The 22433-nt window shown below is 48.7% G+C and overlaps 1 protein-coding gene across 7 annotated transcripts in view; it reads right to left on the bottom strand.

Moving 5' to 3' along the window:
• LOC141048421 (class I histocompatibility antigen, F10 alpha chain-like) overlaps positions 1-22433 on the bottom strand; it is a 490026-nt gene that overhangs the window by 242771 nt on the left and 224822 nt on the right. For 6 of the 7 annotated variants that reach the window (XM_073543969.1, XM_073543973.1, XM_073543972.1 and 3 more), the window contains exon 2: positions 16521-16781. The exons of the other annotated variant lie outside the window; for it this stretch is intronic. In XM_073543969.1, coding sequence (XP_073400070.1) covers positions 16521-16781 — 261 coding nt within the window. The remainder of the gene's footprint in view (positions 1-16520; positions 16782-22433) is intronic. 7 annotated transcript variants of the gene reach the window in all.

Raw genomic sequence — 22433 nt, 5'->3', positions numbered from 1 at the left:
GGTCTGCCTAATACCAACTACGCACATGTGAGTGTTACTTTCTGTTCTTTCATCCACTTTGTTTTATATTTGTATTTGTGCATATGTAAGGTCTCAACTTTATAGCAACTTTTATCTATATAATCACTGCCCGCATTCTTTTGGGAATAAATGATAAAATTATTTAGTCAGCCTTCATGCTCTAGGAAACTAACTATGCGCCTTTTTTAGATAATTACGCTACTGTTCGGGTTGGCTTCGAACCCCTCCATTGTCTATAACTTAAGTGGAGAAACCAGGAGCTGGTGGCAGCGTGGTGTGCGTGGCTGGCGAGGCTAGCTGGCAGTACAGAAGGGTCTTACATTGCTGAATGAGTGGTTGAGGCCACAGCATTGATAATTCCCTTACTGCAGTAGTCTAATTGCCCATGCTCAACAAGCAGCCCGTCCAGCGACTAATTATCCTAGGTGCAGTTCCCTGACTGACCTGAGGGTAAGGGGGGTGCCGGAGAGCTGCGAGTTCCAAAGTGGAACTGAGAAAGTGGGATATACATAAATCCCCGCAGTTCTTGGAAGGTTAGAGCAAGATTAGTTTGCTGTGTTTTCGTCACATGGTGCCAGTGGTGGGATAACTAAGATAAGCCCCCACTGTGCCTGTGATAGCCGTGTGCCGGCAGTGCGTCACGTCCCTCCGTCCACTGACAAACCCATGTCGGTGGTGGGATCGTGACCTATTGGTGACACAGGGTCTGCTGTCCGTCACAATTTGGTGGCAGCGGTCCGCCGTTCATCACAAGTGTATACAGTGTAGTGTGTATATAGTGTATACAGTGTAGTGTGTATATACAGTGCATACAGTGTAGTGTATATATAGTGTATATAGTGTGTACAGTGTAGTGTGTATATAGTGTGTATATAGTGTGTATACATTGTATGTATATAGCGTATTCAGTGTAGTGTGTATATAGTGTGTCATGGTCACGTGTGTCTGGACGCAGATGTTTCCGCAAGGCGAACCCATAACACACGTGACCCTGGATACAGCGCCTCCAGTGGGGCGAATTTAAATAATAAAACGTGCAGATGGATACACCGCCTCCACCTGGCGAATTTAGGTATTACACGTTAATATAAATTCTGGAAACTCCGCCTCCAGTACGGCGAATTTAAATAATAAGGGGGGACCTGGGAAACATTAACAATGGTGGGCCCTGCGATAGGGAAAAGGGAAGTGGAGACCTCCTGAGCTCCCCTGATCCAGTGTCCCTGCACTCCTAACGTTCCCTATGCCGGTTCCGCACCGGGCGCCGCACGCGTACCTCAACGCCCTTGCTCGCCCTGACCCTAAACCCTCACTAGGGAATTGGTCGGTGCGGAAACTAATCCCACCACTGCACTAACAACACACATGAGGGAAAGAGACAATACAGGGGGACACCACTTAGCTTTATGCTCTGTGCTTATGCTCCTGCAACAGAGCCCTCCACCTGCGTGCGTCTTCTCCTCCACCTGGATCCATCACCATGACAGGATCCTTCACCATAATGCAGCCTTGGAGCAGAGTCCACCACCAGTTGCTGCTGCTTAGTAACAGAGTCCCAAGGATGAGTTCAGCTTCTGACACGAAGGCAAGCATGCTTGAGTCCAGCTCAGCAGCCAAGTCCCACATGGTGAGTGCCACTCTCCATAGTCGCCACTCCACCAGTCCATGCAGACACTTCCTGCCGACACCATAACTGCGACCCCACCACGCCATGCCAGCCCTTCGTCCAGACACCATAGCTGACACACGTCCCCCCTGGCTAAGCTGCGCAGGACTCCTCCTCAGCTCCATCCTTCCACCAGGCTCTCACCAACTCAGAATCAATGAAGGAATGAATCAGTATCACCAGCAGTGATTACACACCCTGAGACTCATTTATAGAGCCCCACACCTGAATCATAATTACAGAGAACTTTAAACTGAAAACCTAAGGTGCGATACCACTAACCACCACCGGGGACAGTCAAGTCACCTTGGCAACTTGCCAAAAGGAAAAAAAGTTCACTCTATGCTTTTAAAACTGTCAGATCACTTCAGATCATGACAGTACCTCCTCCTTAATGAGGGGCCTCTGGACCCTCAAGACCACCCCTCATTAGGGAAACACCTACAGCGGGGACGCCCAGATCCTGAGTTCACTCCACCACTACCTGACACTTCAGGTTTATGACAACACACCGCTGGTATTGGCAACAAAGTTCATTTTGGAGGCACCACTCATCTCCACAGCGCCGACCTGGGGAACGAGTTTATGTATGTGTATGTTTGTTTGTTATGAGCTGATCAGGCTCCACAACACACTTCCACAAGATGTTTTTTGGTGGCACCCATACACGCTCGTTCACACACAGGTCCGGACCTGAACGTTTATTGCACACATTCGTTAGTCATAAGTTTGATGAACTCATTCTGGACTCGACAACAGAGGCGTCCCTCCGCTGTCACCACACTCACAACCCCGCTATTCACCAAGGGACACCACCCTCCAACCCTTTCACCATGAGGTCTGCGCCTCCCAGGGTTGGTTAATGGCGAGGGGTGAGATTTGTCCCTACTCCCCCGCAGCACACCTGCTGCTCACACCTGGAGGTGAAGGGACCGGGATATGGAGGGAATATACACTCGATGGTCGCCTCCACACGACCAGGAGGGGCGGCTTCTTCGGTGGTATTTGAAGTTTTGGCGTAAGACCCGCGGACTATCACACCAGTCTGCTCACTACAGGGACGTACCCCTTCACCTCGGGGAACCCCAGACAGCACCATGGGGACACCAATTCCACCCACCTGTCTGGTTACGTCCGCCTGTATGAACAAGTCCCACTCCCCAGCAGCGACTCTAGGGGGCACTTTGCCAGAGCCGCAGGAATATGGAGGAAAAATACACTCGCTGGTCGCCTCCACACGACCAGGAGAGGGCGGCTTCTTCAATGGTATGGAAGATTTGGCGTGAGCCCCGCGGACTATACACCAGTCTGCTCATCACAGGGATGTACCCCTTCACCTCGGGGAATGCCAGGCAGCTCCGTGGGGCACCAACTCCTCCCACCTGCCTGGGTACCTCCGCATGCATGAGCAAGTCCCGCTTCAGCAGCAACTCTAGGGGGCTTTTTTGCCAGAGCCGCCATTTTGATTTCCTGGTTGTCTGAGCAGAGGCCCCAGACCCTGATAAATGCTGCTGCAGCGGCTCTAACACACCATGCCGCTCCTCACTCACCTCAGTGATGCCCGGCAGCAATTACTCACAGGTCTCCACATGGCCAAAAGCTCACCAGAAAAAAGGTGGGGCTGGTGATAATGTCATGGTCACGTGTGTCTGGACGCAGATGTTTCCGTAAGGCGAACCCATAACACACGTGACCCTGGATACAGCGCCTCCAGTGGGGCGAATTTAAATAATAAAACGTGCAGATGGATACACCGCCTCCACCTGGCGAATTTAGGTATTACACGTTACTATAAATTCTGGAAACTCCGCCTCCAGTACGGCGAATTTAAATAATAAGGGGGGACCTGGGAAACATTAACAGTGGTGGGCCCTGCGATAGGGAAAAGGGAAGTGGAGACCTCCTGAGCTCCCCTGAGCCAGTGTCCCTGCACTCCTAACGTTCCCTATGCCGGTTCCGCACCGGGCGCCGCACGCGAACCTTAAACCCTTGCTCGCCCTGACCCTAAACCCTCGCTAGGGAATTGGTCGGTGCGGAGACTAACCCCACCACTGCACTAACAACACACATGAGGGAAAGAGACAATACAGGGGGACATCACTTAGCTTTATGCTCTGTGCTTATGCTCCTGCAACAGAGCCCTCCACCTGCGTGCGTCTTCTCCTCCACCATGACAGGATCCTTCACCATAATGCAGCCTTGGAGCAGAGTCCACCACCAGTTGCTGCTGCTTAGTAACAGAGTCCCAAGGATGAGTTCAGCTTCTGACACGAAGGCAAGCATGCTTGAGTCCAGCTCAGCAGCCAAGTCCCACATGGTGAGTGCCACTCTCCATAGTCGCCACTCCACCAGTCCATGCAGACACTTCCTGCCGACACCATAACTGCGACCCCACCACGCCATGCCAGCCCTTTGTCCAGACACCATAGCTTACACACTTCCCCCCTGGCTAAGCTGCGCAGGACTCCTCAGCTCCATCCTTCCACCAGGCTCTCACCAACTCAGAATCAATGAAGGAATGAATCAGTATCACCAGCAGTGATTACACACCCTGAGACTCATTTATAGAGCCCCACACCTGAATCATAATTACAGAGAACTTTAAACTGAAAACCTAAGGTGCGATACCACTAACCACCACCGGGGACAGTCAAGTCACCTTGGCAACTTGCCAAAAGGAAAAAAAGTTCACTCTATGCTTTTAAAACTGTCAGATCACTTCAGATCATGACAGTACCCCCTCCTTAATGAGGGGCCTCTGGACCCTCAAGACCACCCCTCATTAGGGAAACACCTACAGCGGGGACGCCCAGATCCTGAGTTCACTCCACCACTACCTGACACTTCAGGTTTATGACAACACACCGCTGGTATTGGCAACAAAGTTCATTTTGGAGGCACCACTCATCTCCACAGCGCCGACCTGGGGAACAAGTTTATGTATGTGTATGTTTGTTTGTTATGAGCTGATCAGGCTCCACAACACACTTCCACAAGATGTTTTTTGGTGGCACCCATACACGCTCGTTCACACACAGGTCCGGACCTGAACGTTTATTGCACACATTCGTTAGTCATAAGTTTGATGAACTCATTCTGGACTCGACAACAGAGGCGTCCCTCCGCTGTCACCACACTCACAACCCCGCTATTCACCAAGGGACACCACCCTCCAACCCTTTCACCATGAGGTCTGCGCCTCCCAGGGTTGGTTAATGGCGAGGGGTGAGATTTGTCCCTACTCCCCCGCAGCACACCTGCTGCTCACACCTGGAGGTGAAGGGACCGGGATATGGAGGGAATATACACTCGATGGTCGCCTCCACACGACCAGGAGGGGCGGCTTCTTCGGTGGTATTTGAAGTTTTGGCGTAAGACCCGCGGACTATCACACCAGTCTGCTCACTACAGGGACGTACCCCTTCACCTCGGGGAACCCCAGACAGCACCATGGGGACACCAATTCCACCCACCTGTCTGGTTACGTCCGCCTGTATGAACAAGTCCCACTCCCCAGCAGCGACTCTAGGGGGCACTTTGCCAGAGCCGCAGGAATATGGAGGAAAAATACACTCGCTGGTCGCCTCCACACGACCAGGAGAGGGCGGCTTCTTCAATGGTATGGAAGATTTGGTGTGAGCCCCGCGGACTATACACCAGTCTGCTCATCACAGGGATGTACCCCTTCACCTCGGGGAATGCCAGGCAGCTCCGTGGGGCACCAACTCCTCCCACCTGCCTGGGTACCTCCGCATGCATGAGCAAGTCCCGCTTCAGCAGCAACTCTAGGGGGCTTTTTGCCAGAGCCGCCATTTTGATTTCCTGGTTGTCTGAGCAGAGGCCCCAGACCCTGATAAATGCTGCTGCAGCGGCTCTAACACACCATGCCGCTCCTCACTCACCTCAGTGATGCCCGGCAGCAATTACTCACAGGTCTCCACATGGCCAAAAGCTCACCAGAAAAAAGGTGGGGCTGGTGATAATGTCATGGTCACGTGTGTCTGGACGCAGATGTTTCCGTAAGGCGAACCCATAACACACGTGACCCTGGATACAGCGCCTCCAGTGGGGCGAATTTAAATAATAAAACGTGCAGATGGATACACCGCCTCCACCTTGCGAATTTAAGTATTACACGTTAATATAAATTCTGGAAACCCCGCCTCCAGTACGGCGAATTTAAATAATAAGGGGGACCTGGGAAACATTAACAGTGGTGGGCCCTGCGATAGGGAAAAGGGAAGTGGAGACCTCCTGAGCTCCCCTGAGCCAGTGTCCCTGCACTCCTAACGTTCCCTATGCCGGTTCCGCACCGGGCGCCGCACGCGAACCTTAAACGCTTGCTCGCCCTGACCCTAAACCCTCGCTAGGGAATTGGTCGGTGCGGAGACTAACCCCACCACTGCACTAACAACACACATGAGGGAAAGAGACAATACAGGGGGACATCACTTAGCTTTATGCTCTGTGCTTATGCTCCTGCAACAGAGCCCTCCACCTGCGTGCGTCTTCTCCTCCACCATGACAGGATCCTTCACCATAATGCAGCCTTGGAGCAGAGTCCACCACCAGTTGCTGCTGCTTAGTAACAGAGTCCCAAGGATGAGTTCAGCTTCTGACACGAAGGCAAGCATGCTTGAGTCCAGCTCAGCAGCCAAGTCCCACATGGTGAGTGCCACTCTCCATAGTCGCCACTCCACCAGTCCATGCAGACACTTCCTGCCGACACCATAACTGCGACCCCACCACGCCATGCCAGCCCTTCGTCCAGACACCATAGCTGACACACGTCCCCCCTGGCTAAGCTGCGCAGGACTCCTCCTCAGCTCCATCCTTCCACCAGGCTCTCACCAACTCAGAATCAATGAAGGAATGAATCAGTATCACCAGCAGTGATTACACACCCTGAGACTCATTTATAGAGCCCCACACCTGAATCATAATTACAGAGAACTTTAAACTGAAAACCTAAGGTGCGATACCACTAACCACCACCGGGGACAGTCAAGTCACCTTGGCAACTTGCCAAAAGGAAAAAAGTTCACTCTATGCTTTTAAAACTGTCAGATCACTTCAGATCATGACATAGTGTATACATTGTAGTGTATACAGTGTAGTGTATAGTGTAGTGTGTGTATATAGTGTGTATATATAGTGTAGTATGTATATAGTGCATACAGTGTAGTGTGTATATAGTGTAGTGTGTATATACTGTATAGTGTAGTGTGTATATAGTGTATACCGTGTAGTGTGTATAGTGTTTACCGTGTGTATATAGTGTATAGTGTAGTGTGTATATAGTATATACAGTGTAGTGTGTATATAGTGTAGTGTGTATACTGTATAGTGTAGTGTATACAGTGTAGTGTGTATATAGTGTAGTGTGTATACAGTGTAGTGTGTATATAGTGTAGTGTGTATATAGTGTATACAGTGTAGTGTGTATATAGTGTATACAGCGTGGTGTGTAGAGTAGTGTAGTGTGTATACAGTGTAGTGTGTGCATATAGTGTAGTGTGTATAGTGTGTACATTGTAGTGTGCATACAGTGTAGTGTGTATATAGTGTATACAGTGTAGTGTGTATAGTGTGGTGTGTATAGTGTATACAGTGTAATGTGTATATAGTGTACAGTGTAGTGTGTATATAGTGTATACAGTGTAGTGTGTATATATAATGTATACAGTGTAGTATATATTGTGTATACAGTGAAGTGTGTATATAGTGTATACAGTGTAGTGTTGTGACGAACAGGGGTCCCGCTGCCAACAAAATGCGACGGACAGCGGACCGTGTCACCAATGTCACAATCCCACCACTGACACGGGTGTATCAGCGGACGGAGGGACGCGACACACTGCCGGCACACGGCTATCACAGGCACAGTGGGGGCTTATCTTAGTTATCCCACCACTGGCACCATGTGACAAAAATGCAGCAAGCTAATCTTGCTCTAACAATTTACCGCGGGGGGGGTATTTTGGATGCCTCACCACTGCTAACAACCTTCCAAGAACTGCGTGGATTTATGTATATCCCACTTTCTCAGTTCCACATTGGAACTCGCAGCTCTCCGGCACCCCCCTTACCCTCAGGTCAGTCAGGGAACTGCACCTAGGATAATTAGTCGCCGGAAGGGCTGCTTGTTGTGCACGGCCAATTAGGCTACTGCAGTAAGGGAATTATCAATGCTGTGGCCGCAGCCCCCCTTCAGCAATATAAGACCCTTCCGGACTGCCAATTAGCTGCAACAACTGTACACAACGCACTGCCACCATCCACAGTTTACTTAATTCACAGTGTTAAATTAAGAGGGTCCGTGGAAAACCCCTTGAATTAGTAGCGATTATCTAAACAAGGCGTATAGTTCGTTTCTTAGAGCATGGAGACAAACTGATAATTTTACGATTTATTCCCAAAATGTGGGCAGTGGTTATACAGATAAAAAGTTGCTATAAAGTTGAGACATAAAATATGTACAATAGACAAGTATAAAACAAAATGGATTAAATGAAGAAAGTACACTCACATTGCTTATGAATCTTTAGGCATCCCATGTGGCTATAGGAGGGGGAGGGGCACGTAACCAAACGTCGCCACTCATCGGCACGTCTCTCTGGCACGAGGACTTCAGCTGCTCTGAACTGGTTTTGCCAAGGGAATGCCTTATAGACTCTGCTGTGTGACATCACGGAAGGGGAAGTCTGGAGAGGGTCTGCTCCCTACTCTTGGATTTAGAATCGAACTACAAAACTTAATATAACTGTATCTCGCAGGAGGAAGTTCGCACAAACACACACATGGTATCATTCTTTGTAGTTTGTTGAGTAAAATAATTCAAGCCAAAATATGCAGTATTTCGGACACACCGTTTAGAAGGAATCCTTATCTCATTTTCTAGAAGTCCGAGAATCTTGAAACTTAGGGGTTTAGACAGCTGGCTTCATCGCCTACACCGTGATATGTTTATTATGTCTCTATGGTGTATGGTTTTTGCGGTACAGTCTCTTTAATATCACCCATAGCTGCATTCAAACCTCGTGGTTTCAGACAAAGAGATCTTTTCTACTAGCTTAATTAACATTCCTAGCTCACAGGAAATAGACTGTTTCAGTTTTCTCAGATGCTGGCAGAGCTGAAAGACTTGGGGGAAGGGGAGACTTCTAGAATTTTCTAGAAACATCTTTACAGTACATTACACCTCCCCCTTAAGAGGGCGCTAGGGCGGCATTACCTGTCTGTAACCAGCCATGTGCACCTCAGCGGGTTCGCCCCGGCGGGACAACCCATCGGCATTGCCGTGTTCACTGCCCTTTTTGTGTTGTATAGTAAAGTCATACTGTTGAAGGGCAAGGCTTCAGCGGAGAAACCTTCCATTGGTTCCGGACACTGTGTGCAACCAGCTCAGAGGGTTGTGGTCGGTTACCACCGTGAAGGCGCGCCCGTACAGATAGGGCTGCAAACGTTGCAGTGCCCACACCATGGCCAGACACTCCTTCTCGATGGTCGAGTATGCCACTTCCCTTGGAAAAAGTTTCTGGCTCAGGTACAACACGGGGTGCTCCTGGTTCCCCGAGTAGACCTGGCTGAGCACAGCACCGAGGCCAAACTCGCTGGCATCGCTCTATACCAGAAACGGGCGACTGCTGTCGACTGCTCTCAACACTGGAGAGCTGCACAGGGCCGCTTTCAAAGCTTGGAAAGCCGCCTCACAGTCATCTGTCCAGTTGACTGTTTGGGGTAGCCTCTGCTTGGTGAGGTCAGTCAAGGGTTTTGCAAGGGCGCTATAGTCCTGTACGAACCGCCTATAGTACCATGCAGTGCCCAAGAAGGACTTCACCTGTTTCTTGGTCCTGGGGGTGGGCCAGGACACGATTGCATCCACTTTTCCTGGCTCCAAACTCATGAAACCCCCGCCTACCCGGTGCCCCAGGTAGTGGACCTCGCGCATGCCCATCTGGCACTTTCCCGGCTTGATAGTCAGGCCTGCCTGATGAAGACGCTTGAGCACCTCCTGGAGATGCTGAAGGTGTTCCTCCCAGGTGGAACTGAAGATGGCGATGTCATCTAAGTACGCCACTGCGTACTCCTCCAGTCCCCGAAGCAGGTGGTTGACCATCCGCTGGAAAGTGGCAGGGGCATTTTTCATGCCGAAGGGCATGACTGTGGACTCGTACAGTCCGAAGGGGGTGATAAAGGTGGATTTCTCCTGCGCCTTAGGGCTCAGGGGAATCTGCCAGTATCCCCGACTCAAATCCATGATGGATATGTACCTTGCTTTTGCCAGCCGCTCAAGCAGATCTTCAATGCATGGCATCGGGTGGGCATCAGAGGTTGTGATGGCGTTGAGCCCCCTGTAGTTCACGCAGAACCGGGTGGTTCGATCCTTTTTAGGCACGAGGACTACAGGTGAAGCCCACGCGCTTTTTGACCGTCGAATCACCCCTAGCCTTAACATCTCATCGATCTCTTGGCGCATGACTTGTTGCACCGCCTCAGAGATCCGATAAGGTGTTCACCGAAGTGGGGCGTGATTCCCGCTGTCCACCTCATGAACCGCTAACTCCATTCTCCCAGGTCAGTTGGTGAACACGGCCCGGAAGGGTTCCAGGGCTTCCACCAACTGCGACCGCTGGGATACGGTTAGCAAACCACTTATCTCCATGTCCTCAATGGACCCATTGGCCTTGGCTTGGGCCACCAGGTTGCAGACCGGTAGGACGCAAGCTTCACGTTCATGGTGCGCCTTCAGAATGTTGACGTGAAAGGCCTTGCGCCTACCCCGAGCATGGTCAAGCGTGACCACGTAGGTGACCGGGTTAAGCTGTTTGTGGACTACGTATGGGCCTTCCCAGGCTGCCTGAAGCTTATACGTTGGTACGGGGACCAGCACCCTCACCTTTTGACCCACCTGGTAGGTCCGCTCCCGGGCGTTCTGGTCGTACCAGTGCTTCTGGTCAGCCTGAGCCTGCGTCATGTTGTCATGCACCAACTGCGTCAAGGTCTGCATCTTGTCACGGAAGCGCATGACATAATCCACGATGGACACTTCTGTGGGGTTTGGCTCATCTTCCCAGGATTCTCTTATCAACCCAAGGGGTCCCCTGACTCGCCTGCCATACAGGAGCTCGAAGGGGGAGAACCCGGTCGAGGCCTGCGGAACTTCTCTGTAAGCGAACAGCAGGTGTTGGAGGTACTGCTTTCAGTCGCGCCCTTGGGTCTCAACCAGCATGTGAAGCATCTGTTTGAGGGTACCGTTGAAACGTTCACACAAACCATTAGTCTGTGGGTGATACGCACTCGATACCAGGTGCGTCACCTGCATTTTCTCACAGAGAGCCTCCATTAGGCAAGACATGAATTGGGTCCCTTGATCGGTAAGCAGCTCCCTGGGAAATCCTACCCTTGAAAAGATGGTCACCAGTGCGTCAGCCACCTTATCTGCCCTGGTTGAAGACAGAGCTACTGCCTCTGGGTACCAGGTAGCGTAGTCTACCACGGTGATAATGTATCGCTTTCCGGAGCTGCTGGGGACGGACAGCGTTCCTACAATGTCCACCGCGATTCTCTGGAAAGGCTCCTCTATCACCGGCAAAGGAATAAGGGGAGCCTTAAGAGCAGACCCCGCCTTACCCACTTTTTGACAGGTGGCACAGTAGTGGCAGTAGGTCGTGACATCTGTCCCCATCTTGGGCCAATAGAAGTGTTGAGACAGCCGTGCCTTTGTTTTGCTGATCCCCAAGTGTCCAGCGAGTGGAATCTCATGGGCAATCCGCAACAACTCAGTTCTGAACTGTAGGGGGACGACTAGCTGTCTTTCCCTCAACCACTCCTTTTGAGGATCTCCAGGTACTGTCTCCCGGTACAACCTTCCTCGCTCTCAGAACACCCTCTCCTTATCAGACTCAGAGGTGGGGGTCTTGGCGAGACCTCTCAATTTCTCAAGGCTTGCATCTGAGTGCAGGGCCGCCTGGAACTCCTTGCTGGAGGCTGCCAGAAGTGACGTCAGGATACCTTCCTTACTGGGACCCTCTGGAACCGGCTCTGGGTTCACCTCTGGTTCAGTCTCTCCTGTAGCAGAAGAGGGCCCAGAAGACAGTGCGCTACCTGCAATCTGGGCACTCTGACTGCGTGTGACAGCTGCTATGTATGCTGTCTCCCTGGGGATTTCTACAGACCCACCAGCCGATGCTGCCCTGGGCTCTACCTCCCCATCCACCCCCAACACTTCAGGAGCAGTGCTACCTATGGGTCAGTTACCTTCCTCGGTGGCACTGGTCAGCTGCATGGCATTACCTTCCTCATGGTCCCCATGCACCTCCCCATTTCCTTGAGCACCGTTGCTTGCTCCTGCCAGGGGTTCCTCAGCCGTCTCACTCCGCAACCTGTGGACACATCTACCGTTTCAAAGAAAGGGTTAACAGGTTCAGTCGGCACAGATACATCATCATCATACCTAGGAAAAGAATAGTTATCAGATTGCTTTGGTACATTCACATCACCATCAGCATCATTCCTGGGGAAAGAATGGTTGTTAGTTGCATCATTACTCATCAAGGCATTAGCAGGTAACAAATTCAGTTTCCCATCATCATCATCATCATCATCAGGGTTAGCGTTACCCTTATTATCAGATTGGGGAAGGGTGTCAGGGACATAGTATGCAACCATCCTCCCCAAGTCAGTCCCCAATAGAACATCAGTGGGCAGGTTTTCAGACACTCCCACCTCCCTCAACCCGCTCCCAGCACCCCAATCAAGAAATACCCGGGCCACTGGCAAGGGACAGCGGGTACCCCCGATCCCGGTGACAGTCAGGGTTTTCCCCTCAACAAACTCTTCAGGGGTCGCCAGTCCAGGACGGATGAGGGTTCGTTCAGCCCCGGTGACCTTGAGGCCTGTAGCAAGACGGGCCCCCACCTGAACAGGTTGAACGTTGTCGTCAATCCTCCCAACCACACCTCCCACCAAAAGAACAGAGGCGTTGGGCCAGAGGCCTTGGCTGGGGGGTTCTTCGGCCTATCCGGACAGCTGTAAAAGAGGTGACCAGGCCGCTTGCAGTGGTGACACAGGCGACTGTCAGTAGTAGGCCTGGTGTTGGCAACAGGGACAGGGCCTCCGGAGGGACGGCCAGCTCGGGCATTGGGGTTGGTTGCAGGCTTACCCCCTCTCCAGCTGGTGGTGACTGGCCTCCGCGTCTCTGGCTTCCTGTTGGCCAGGATGAACTGTCGGACCTCATCTGGGCAGAGATGCAGGAACTGGTCTTTGATCATCAGGTCCCGTAGCTGCTCAAAGGTGTTCACTGACAGTCCATGGATCCACTGGTCAAAGTGGGTCCCGAGTCCTTGCACCACATTACTATAGCTATCGTGTGGACCACGTTGGAGGTGCCGGAACTTCTTTCGGTATAACTCAGGTGTCAGCCGGTATTTGGCGATCAGAGCCTGCTTTATGGCATCATAGTCATCATCGGCTTCTGGCGAAAGAGAAGTAAACGCCTCCAGAGCTTTGCCTTTTAGGCCTGGTGTCAAGTACCTGGCCCATTGGGCCTTCTCCAGCTGGTACTGTCGGCAGGCTTTCTCAAAGGCTCGCAGAAATGTGTCCAAGTCCCCGTCCTTTTCCATCACGGGAAAATGCTCTGGCCGGGGTTTAGGGCTCTGGACGCTGCTGGGCTCACCGCTTTGGGCTGTGGGGGCATTCCCACCCTGCTGGAGTACCTCCAGTTCATGGCCCCTCTGTGCCTGGCGCTCGGGTCTCTCAGCCTCAGTTTGGCGCTCGCGTTCGGCTCGGGCCTCCTGCCGATATTGCTGGATCAGCCTCACCTGTCCATCACTGTCTTCGGCGGGGAGTTCGTCCAAGGCCATTTACGGATAGGGGTTCACCCCACTCTGGTTGAATGTGGGGCCAGCGCCCATGAGTGAAGCCTCTGCTGCAGCCCCATTGTTACTTGAGCCCGCTTCTGCATTCGCTGGGCTCTGGTCGTTTTCCCGTTGCACCAGAGCCACGATCAGTTGGGCTGTTTTTGTTTGTGGTGTCGATCCGCCACACTCCGCAGAGGGCAATAAGAGATGCCTTGTTATGCTGCTTATACCACTCGGCTCCCATTGTAGCAATGGTTGCCAAATAAAAGATAGAAAAGAAAACCAGAGAAAAAAGGAGGGAATACTTGTAAGTACACACTAATATCTCAGGACTAGTAACCACTGAGTCTGCTCTCCAAAACCTATGAGGCAGGATTCCCGTAGGACCGTGCAGGTTTTTAGTGAGAGGAATGATTGCTCAAACCAAATCACTAATGCTCTAGGATTATCCCACCGCTCTGCCACCAATATGTGACGAACAGCCCACCGCTGTTCGCCAATACGTGACGAACGGGGGTTCCGCTGCCACCAAAACGTGACGGACAGTGGACCCTCTGTCACCAATATGTCACAATCCCACCACTGACACGGGTGTATCAGCGGACGGAGGGACGCGACACACTGCCGGCACACGGCTATCACAGGCACAGTGGGGGCTTATCTTAGTTATCCCACCACTGGCACCATGTGACAAAAAATGCAGCAAGCTAACCTTGCTCTAACAATTTACCGCAGGGGTTTATTTTGGATGCTCCACCACTGATAACAACCTTCCAAGAACTGCGGGGATTTATGTATATCCCACTTTCTCAGTTCCACTTTGGAACTCGCAGCTCTCCGGCTCCCCCCTTATCCTCAGGTCAGTCAGGGAACTGCACCTAGGATAATTAGTCGCCGGACGGGCTGCTTGTTGTGCACGGCCAATTAGGCTACTGCAGTAAGCGAATTATCAATGCTGTGGCCGCAGCCCCCCCTTCAGCAATATAAGACCCTTCTGGACTGCCAACTAGCCGCAACAACCATACACAATGTGCTGCCACCATCCACAGTTTACTTAATTCACAGTGTTAAATTAAGAGGGTCCGTGGAAAACCCCTTGAATTAGTAGCGATTATCTAAACAAGGCGTATAGTTCGTTTCTTAGAGCATGGAGACAAACTGATAATTTTACGATTTATTCCCAAAATGTGGGCAGTGGTTATACAGATAAAAAGTTGCTATAAAGTTGAGACATAAAATATGTACAATAGACAAGTATAAAACAAAATGGATTAAATGAAGAAAGTACACTCACATTGCTTATGAATCTTTAGGCATCCCATGTGGCTATAGGAGGGGGAGGGGCACGTAACCAAACGTCACCACTCATCGGCACGTCTCTCTGGCACGAGGACTTCAGCTGCTCTGAACTGGTTTTGCCAAGGGAATGCCTTATAGACTCTGCTGTGTGACATCACGGAAGGGGCAGTCTGGAGAGGGTCTGTCCCCTACTCTTGGATTTAGAATCAAACTACAAAACTTAATATAACTGTATCTCGCAGGAGGAAGTTCGCACAAACACGCACATGGTATTCTTTGTAGTTTGTTGAGTAAAATAATTCAAGCCCAAATATGCAGAATTTCGGACACATCGTTTAGAAGGAATCCTTATCTCATTTTCTAGAAGTCCGAGAATCGTGAAACTTAGGGGTTTAGACAGCTGGCTTCATCGCCTACACCGTGATAGGTTTATTATATCTCTATGGTGTATGGTTTTTGCGGTAGTCTCTTTAATATCACCCATAGCTGCATTCAAACATCGTGGTTTCAGACAAAGAGATCTTTTCCACTAGCTTAATTAACATTCCTAGCTCACAGGAAATAGACGGTTTCAGGTTTCACAGATGCTGGCAGTGCTGAAAGACTTGGGGGAAGGGGAGACTTCTAGAATTTTCTAGAAACATCTTTACAGTACATTACATAGGGTATACAGTGTAGTGTATATCGTGTATACAGTGTAGTGTGTGTATAGTGTATATAGTGTAGTGTGTGTATAGTGTATAGTGTAGTGTGTGTATATAGTGTATACAGTGTAGTGTTTATATACAGTGTAGTGTGTATATATAGTGTATACAGTGTAGTGTGTGTATATAGTGTATACAGTGTAGTGTGTGTATATAGTGTATACAGTGTAGTGTGTATAGTATATACAGTGTAGTGTGTATATAGTGTATACAGTGTAGTGTGTATATAGTGTATACAGTGTAGTGTGTATATAGTGTATACAGTGTAGTGTGTATATAGTGTATACAGTGTAGTGTGTGTATATAGTGTATACAGTGTAGTGTGTATATAGTGTATACAGTGTAGTGTGTATATAGTGTATACAGTGTAGTGTGTATATAGTGTATACAGTGTAGTGTGTATATAGTGTATACAGTGTAGTGTGTATATAGTGTATACAGTGTAGTGTTTATATACAGTGTAGTGTGTATATAGTGTATACAGTGTAGTGTGTATATAGTGTATACAGTGTAGTGTGTATATAGTGTATACAGTGTAGTGTTTATATACAGTGTAGTGTGTATATAGTGTATACAGTGTAGTGTGTGTATATAGTGTATACAGTGTAGTGTGTATATAGTGTATACAGTGTAGTGTGTATATAGTGTATACAGTGTAGTGTTTATATACAGTGTAGTGTGTATATAGTGTATACAGTGTAGTGTGTGTATATAGTGTATACAGTGTAGTGTGTTTATATAGTGTATACAGTGTAGTGTTTATATAGTGTATACAGTGTAGTGTGTATATAGTGTATACAGTGTAGTGTGTGTATATAGTGTATACAGTGTAGTGTGTATATAGTGTAGACAGTGTAGTGTGTATATAGTGTATACAGTGTAGTGTGTGTATATAGTGTATACAGTGTAGTGTGTATACAGTGTATACAGTGTAGTGTGTGTATATAGTGTATACAGTATATTTCTCACCTCCGCTCTGGTTGAATCGCTCCATCGCTATCCTCACAGCATGTCTGATTACAGCCTCATTCCCTTTAGCTCTCTGTGTCTCTTCCTCCCAGTATCCTTCCCCCATTTTCTCCATCCACTGGACCTCGGGTCGGTATCTGCCGCTCTCCGAGTTATAATTCACAATCTGCCGATCATCCACATATCCAACGATAGAGAACTCCGGCAGCCCGGACCCCGGAGCTGAGACCCCCGTGTAATAATACCGCAGAGAGTGACTGTCTGAGAGAGACACAGAGTGTTACATGTCACACACACAGGACCCTGCAGTCACAGGAGGAGACACATGTAAACCAAAGACAGAAACATGATTAACCCCTTAAGCACCAAGCTACTTTGTAGGTTAATGGCCAGGCCTTAATTTTGAAGTCGGACCGCTGTCACTTTATGTGGTTATGATGACTCTGGAATGCTGATTCTGACACTGTTTTTTGTGACATATTGTACTTCATGTCAGTGGTAAAATTTCTTTGATATAACTTGCATTTATTTATGAAAATAACGGAAATTATTAAAAAATGTTGAAAATTTTGCAATTTCCAAACTTAAATTTTTGTACCCTTAAATCAGAGAGTGATGTCACACAAAATAGTTAATAAATATCATTTCCCACATGTCTACATTACATCAGCACAATTTTGGAAACAACATTTTTTTTTTGTTAGGACGTTATAAGGGTTAAAAGTTGACCAGCGATTTCTCATTTATCCAACTAAATTTTCAAACCATTTTTTTTTTTAGGGACCTCACAATAGAAGTGAGTTTGAGGGGTTAATATAACAGAAAATACCCAAAAGTGACACCATTCTAAAAACTGCACCCCTCAAGGTGCGCAAAACCACATGCAAGAAGTTTATTAACCCTTTAGGTACTTATCAAGAATTGAAGCAAGGTGGAAAGAAAAAATGAAAATTTAACTTTTCCCCCAAAAAATTTTTACATCACACACAATTTTTTTTAAATTTTGTCAAGGGTATGAACCATAATATTTGTTGTGCAATTTCTCCTGAGTACACCGATACCCCATGTGTGGAGGAAGACCAATTTTTAGGCGCACGGCAGTGCTCAGAAGGGAAGGAGCATCGTTTCAAGGTTTTGAATGTCAAATTGGCTGGAATTGAAATTGGACGCCATGTCGCGTTTGGAGAGCCCCTGATGTGCCTAAACAGTGGAAACCTCCCACAAGTGACACCATTTGGAAACTAGACCCCCCAAGGAATCTAGATGTGTGGTGAGCACTTTGAACCCCCAAGCTCTTCACAGAAGTTTATAACGTAGAGCCGTGAAAATAAAAAAAATCATATTTTTCCACAAAAATGATCTTTTTCCCCCAAAATTTTTATTTTCACAAGGGTAACAGGAGAAATTAGACCCCCAAAGTTGTTGTGCAATTTGTCCTGAGTACGCTGATGCCCCATGTGTAGGAGGGGAACCACTGTGATTGCCTTACTGCGATCTTCAGGAGGCAGAATGAACAAATCCACAAAAGGTGAAGATTTGGTTTTATTTTTTACACCGTTCCTTGTGCGGTATTAGTGATTAGGCGACTATTCCTCGGGTCGGTGCGATTACAGTGATATCAGATTTATACCTTTTTTCGTGTTAAGATTCTTTCACCCACTAAAAGACGCTTTTTTTTTTTAGAAGAATTTTTTGCATCACCGTATTTTGAGAGCTATAATTTTTCCATATTTCGGCCGACAGTCATGTGAGGTCTTGTTTTTTGCGGGATGAGCTGACGTCTTTATTGGTAGCATTTTCGGGCACATTTTTTGATCGCTTTCTATTCCGATTTTTGTGGAGGCAGAATCAATAAAAACCTGCAATTCAGGAATTGTGTTTTTCTTGTTTTTTTTTTTTTTTTTTCTCTCCGTTCCGCGTGTGGTAAAATTGATAAGGCAGCTTTATTCTTCGGGTCACAATGATTACAGCGATGCCTCATTTGTATGTACCGTATTTTTCCGACCATAAGACGCACTTTTTTCCTGCGGGATCAGATCTCGTCCCGAGATCTCAGGAGACGAGATTCAAATCTCGGCAACGAGATCTCGGGACGAGATCTGAACCCGCGCATGCGCCGTCCCCGGACCGGCGGCCATCTTCCCGGAGGCCACCAACGGTTGTGCGGGGGCCTCCAGGCTGCGAGGAAATGCCGGCGGAGCCGCCGCCCCTGCACCGGAGCACAGCCCACTGCCACCACCACACCGCAGAGCCCAGCTGCCCCAGCACAGCCCACTTGCCCCAGCCCAGTACAGCCCACTTGCCCCAGCCCAGCACAGCCCACTTGCCCCAGCACAGCTGCCCCAGCCCAGCACAGCCCACCTGCCCCAGCACAGCCCAGCTGCCCCTGCCCAGCACAGTCCACCTACCCCAGCACAGCCCACCTGCTCCAGTACAGAGCCGCCACCACCACACCAGCCTGGACCACTGAATGACCTCTGTGACCACTCCTCCACCTGTGCCGGATCCCTTCCCAGGTAAGCTGAATTCGGACTGTAAGACGGACCCCCATTTGACACATTATTATTTTTTTCCCTATTTTCCTTCTTAAAATTGGGGTGCGTCTTATGGTCCGGTGCTTCTTATAGTCCGAAAAATACGGTATCTGTATGTCGGCTTGTTTTTTGCAGGAGAATATGGCGCATTTAGTGATACTATTTTTATTACCATTGAAGGGGTTAACTAGGGTGACACTTTTATAGATGGGAATTTTACGGATGCAAAGATACCAAACGTGTACTTTTTTGTTTAATTTTTTTTTACATAAAAATGTGTATTAGGGGATTTTTTAAATTCTTTTTATTATTTATTAACCTCTTTATGACCGGAGCTGTTTTCGTTTTTCGCTCCCTTTCTTCCCAGAGCCATAACTTTTTTTTATTTTTCCGTCAATATGGCCATGTGAGGGCTTATTTTTTGTGGGACGAGTTGTACTTTTTAACGACACCATTGGTTTTACCATGTAGTGTACTCGAATTGGGAAAAAAATTCCAAGTGCGATTAAATTGCAAAAAAGTGCAATCCCAAACATTTTGTTTGGCTTTTTTGCTAGGTTCACTAAATGCTAAAACTGACCTGCCATTATGATTCTTCCGGTCATTACGAGTTCATAGACACCAAACATGTCGAGGTTCTCTTTTATCTAAGTGGTGAAAAAAAAAATTGCACCATTTTCCAAGACCCGTAGCGTCTCCATTTTTCGTGATCTCGGGTCGGGTCAGGGCTTATTTTTTGCATGCCGAGCTGACGTTTTTAATGATACCTTTTTGGTGCAGATCCGTTCTTTTTATCGGCTGTTATTGAATTTTAATGCAATGTTGCAGCGACCAAAAAAACGTAATTTTGGCGTTTTGATTTTTTTTCTTGCTACGCCGTTTAGTGATCAGGTTAATCCTTTTTTTTTTATTGATCGGGCGATTCTGAACAAAGCGATACCAAATATGTGTAGGTTTGACCTTTTTTTAATTGTTTTATTTGATTGGGGCGAAAGGGGGTGATTTAAACTTTTAGGTTTTTTTTATTACAGCATTGCTATGAACGCCGACCACAGGGTGGCGCTCATAGAAATCTGCCATCAACAACCATAGAGGTCTCGGGTTGTTATCGCAGCACGTCGCTGAACCCCCCCGATCACGTGACGGGGTCGGCGATGCGCGTATTTCCGGCCGTGCGCTGGAAGCTCTAGTTAAATGCCCGCTGTCAGCGTTTGACAGCGGGATTTAACTAGTTAATAGGCGAGGGCGGTTCGCGATTCAGATCTCTCCTATTGCGGGTACATGTCAGCTGTTTATAACTGCTGACATGTCGCGGCTTTGAGGTGGGCTCATCAAAGGGGGGATACTACCAGCTGACGTACTATTCCGTCAGCTGGCAGTAAGGGGTTAATTTTTTTTTTTACTTTTTCTTAATTTACCTAGTCCCTTTATGGGACTTTCGCTTTTTTTTTTTTTTTAATTCGGTTGATGGTATAATACATTGCAATGCTCCAGCATGTATTATATCTATGGAGAAAGCTTCTGAGACCATGCTGTGAGCTGTGAGCATGGTCTCAGAGGCTTTCCGTAGCTGGATGACCCGGGGGTTGTCATAACGACCCCGTGTCATCATGGCAGAGATCGCGCCCTGCGATTACATCGTGGGGACGCCGATCAGAGGGAGCCCCCGACCCTCTGCCTCCCCCCTGAACGCTGCGATCGCGCCCGATTGCAGAAAACGGGGCTAACAGCCAGGGGCGGGCACGGACACCACTCCTGGCTGTTAGTGCAGGAAGCTCAGCCACCGGCAGCGCTGAGCTCCTGCACTGACTGGGCTGTGACCAATCACAGCGTTGTGAGTGCGGGGACCAATGGCAAGGGTCCCCGCACATCTTCCTCTCAGCTGTCAGTGACAGCAGTCGGCACGAACTGTCAGTGTGTTTACACGCAGTGACAGTTTAAATGCAGGACAGACATAGTCAGTCATAGTGCGGGAACTGATATCCTGCCATGACGGACTATGTCCATCCTTGGACGATAAGGGGTTAAATACCCTGCAGTAAATAAATAGCATTGTGCTTGAAAATAATATATGGTACTCAGTTAATATGTTTTTTGGATAAAAAAAATAATGCGTAAGCCATCCCACCACTCCACGGTGACCGTAATTGGGACAGTCCTAACTCGAATATTAAAAACCTTGTCAAGTGACATTCATGTGGACAAGGGCTGAGAATGACTGAGCCCAACTAGTGGACACAGCCATGGGAGACCACAGCAATATAATGCCCAGCTCACAGGAAAGGCTGCACCATTATATGCACATGATGCAAACAGACAGCAAAAACTCGAAAGGTATGAACTGGGATATTGTCATGTCGGACACTGTTCGCACCAGGGTGTCTGGCAGACAGCGGTAATATCCCATCCTACCACTTTGTTGTCAGCGGCGCTGGTTGGTCTTCTGATCCGGCTTGGATTGGGTTAACCAGGTTGTCATTCTGGCTGAGGTCTTAGCCACGCCCTCTGTCTTTAAATTTTCCTGCGTGACTATGGGCGTCGCCGACTATAGCTCTTGCCTTGTGCTAGCGATACCGGTCTGGAGTGGTGGTCTAAGGAGCATACTGTTTCTGGTGTAGTATATTCCGTTGTTGCCATTTTGCCTCCCTGTTTTGAATTATTTGGTTGTCCTTGCACATTATTGTATTCCCGTGTGTACGCGGTGTGGTGCATTTCCTTTATCCCTGTCCAGACGTATTTGTGGGGTTTGGTCTCCTCACTGGGTGGAGGGTGGTGGGTTCAGCTTAGGGCTGGACAGGAGACAAGGACAGGGTGGAGGCCCAGGCAGGCACACCTTCAGTGTAAACCCTGGGTTGAGGGACAGACATGGTTTCCCCTAGTCTGAGGGACACCGCAGGGGCCCCGGGGTTTCAGCCTAAAGTTACCTAGGCTGCCCATGACATTATAGTCGGCCCATTAAAAAAAAAGAAAAAAAAAAAAAAAAAAAGGATTATTTACCATGGATCCTATAGTCTCCATAACCAAGCAGCTGGAGGCTCTGTCCATACAGGTCACTGAACTGAGGGGGGCGGTCCAGCAACAAGGCCTGTCAGTTCCTGCTGTGCAAACTGAGGCAGCAGTCAGGGCAGCTGAACCCAAGTTACCTCTTCCTGAACGATTTTCTGGTGATCGCTGTAAGTTCATTGTATTTCGTGAATCCTGCAAATTGTATTTTCGTATGCGTCCACTCTCCTCAGGAAATCATAGAATCATAGAATCGTAGAGTTGGAAGGGACCTCCTGGGCCATCTGGTCCAACCCCCTGCTCAAAGCAGGATTCGCTAAATCATCCCAGTCAGATGTCTGTCCAGCCTCTGTTTGAAGACTTCCATTGAAGGAGA

Source organism: Dendrobates tinctorius, unplaced genomic scaffold (assembly GCF_039654945.1).
Source record: "Dendrobates tinctorius isolate UK_male_01 unplaced genomic scaffold, ASM3965494v1 ptg000135l, whole genome shotgun sequence".
In the NCBI taxonomy this organism is placed as follows: domain Eukaryota; kingdom Metazoa; phylum Chordata; class Amphibia; order Anura; family Dendrobatidae; genus Dendrobates; species Dendrobates tinctorius.
The sequence above is the reverse complement of the archived record's forward strand: the minus strand, read 5'-3'. Positions and strand labels throughout refer to the sequence as shown.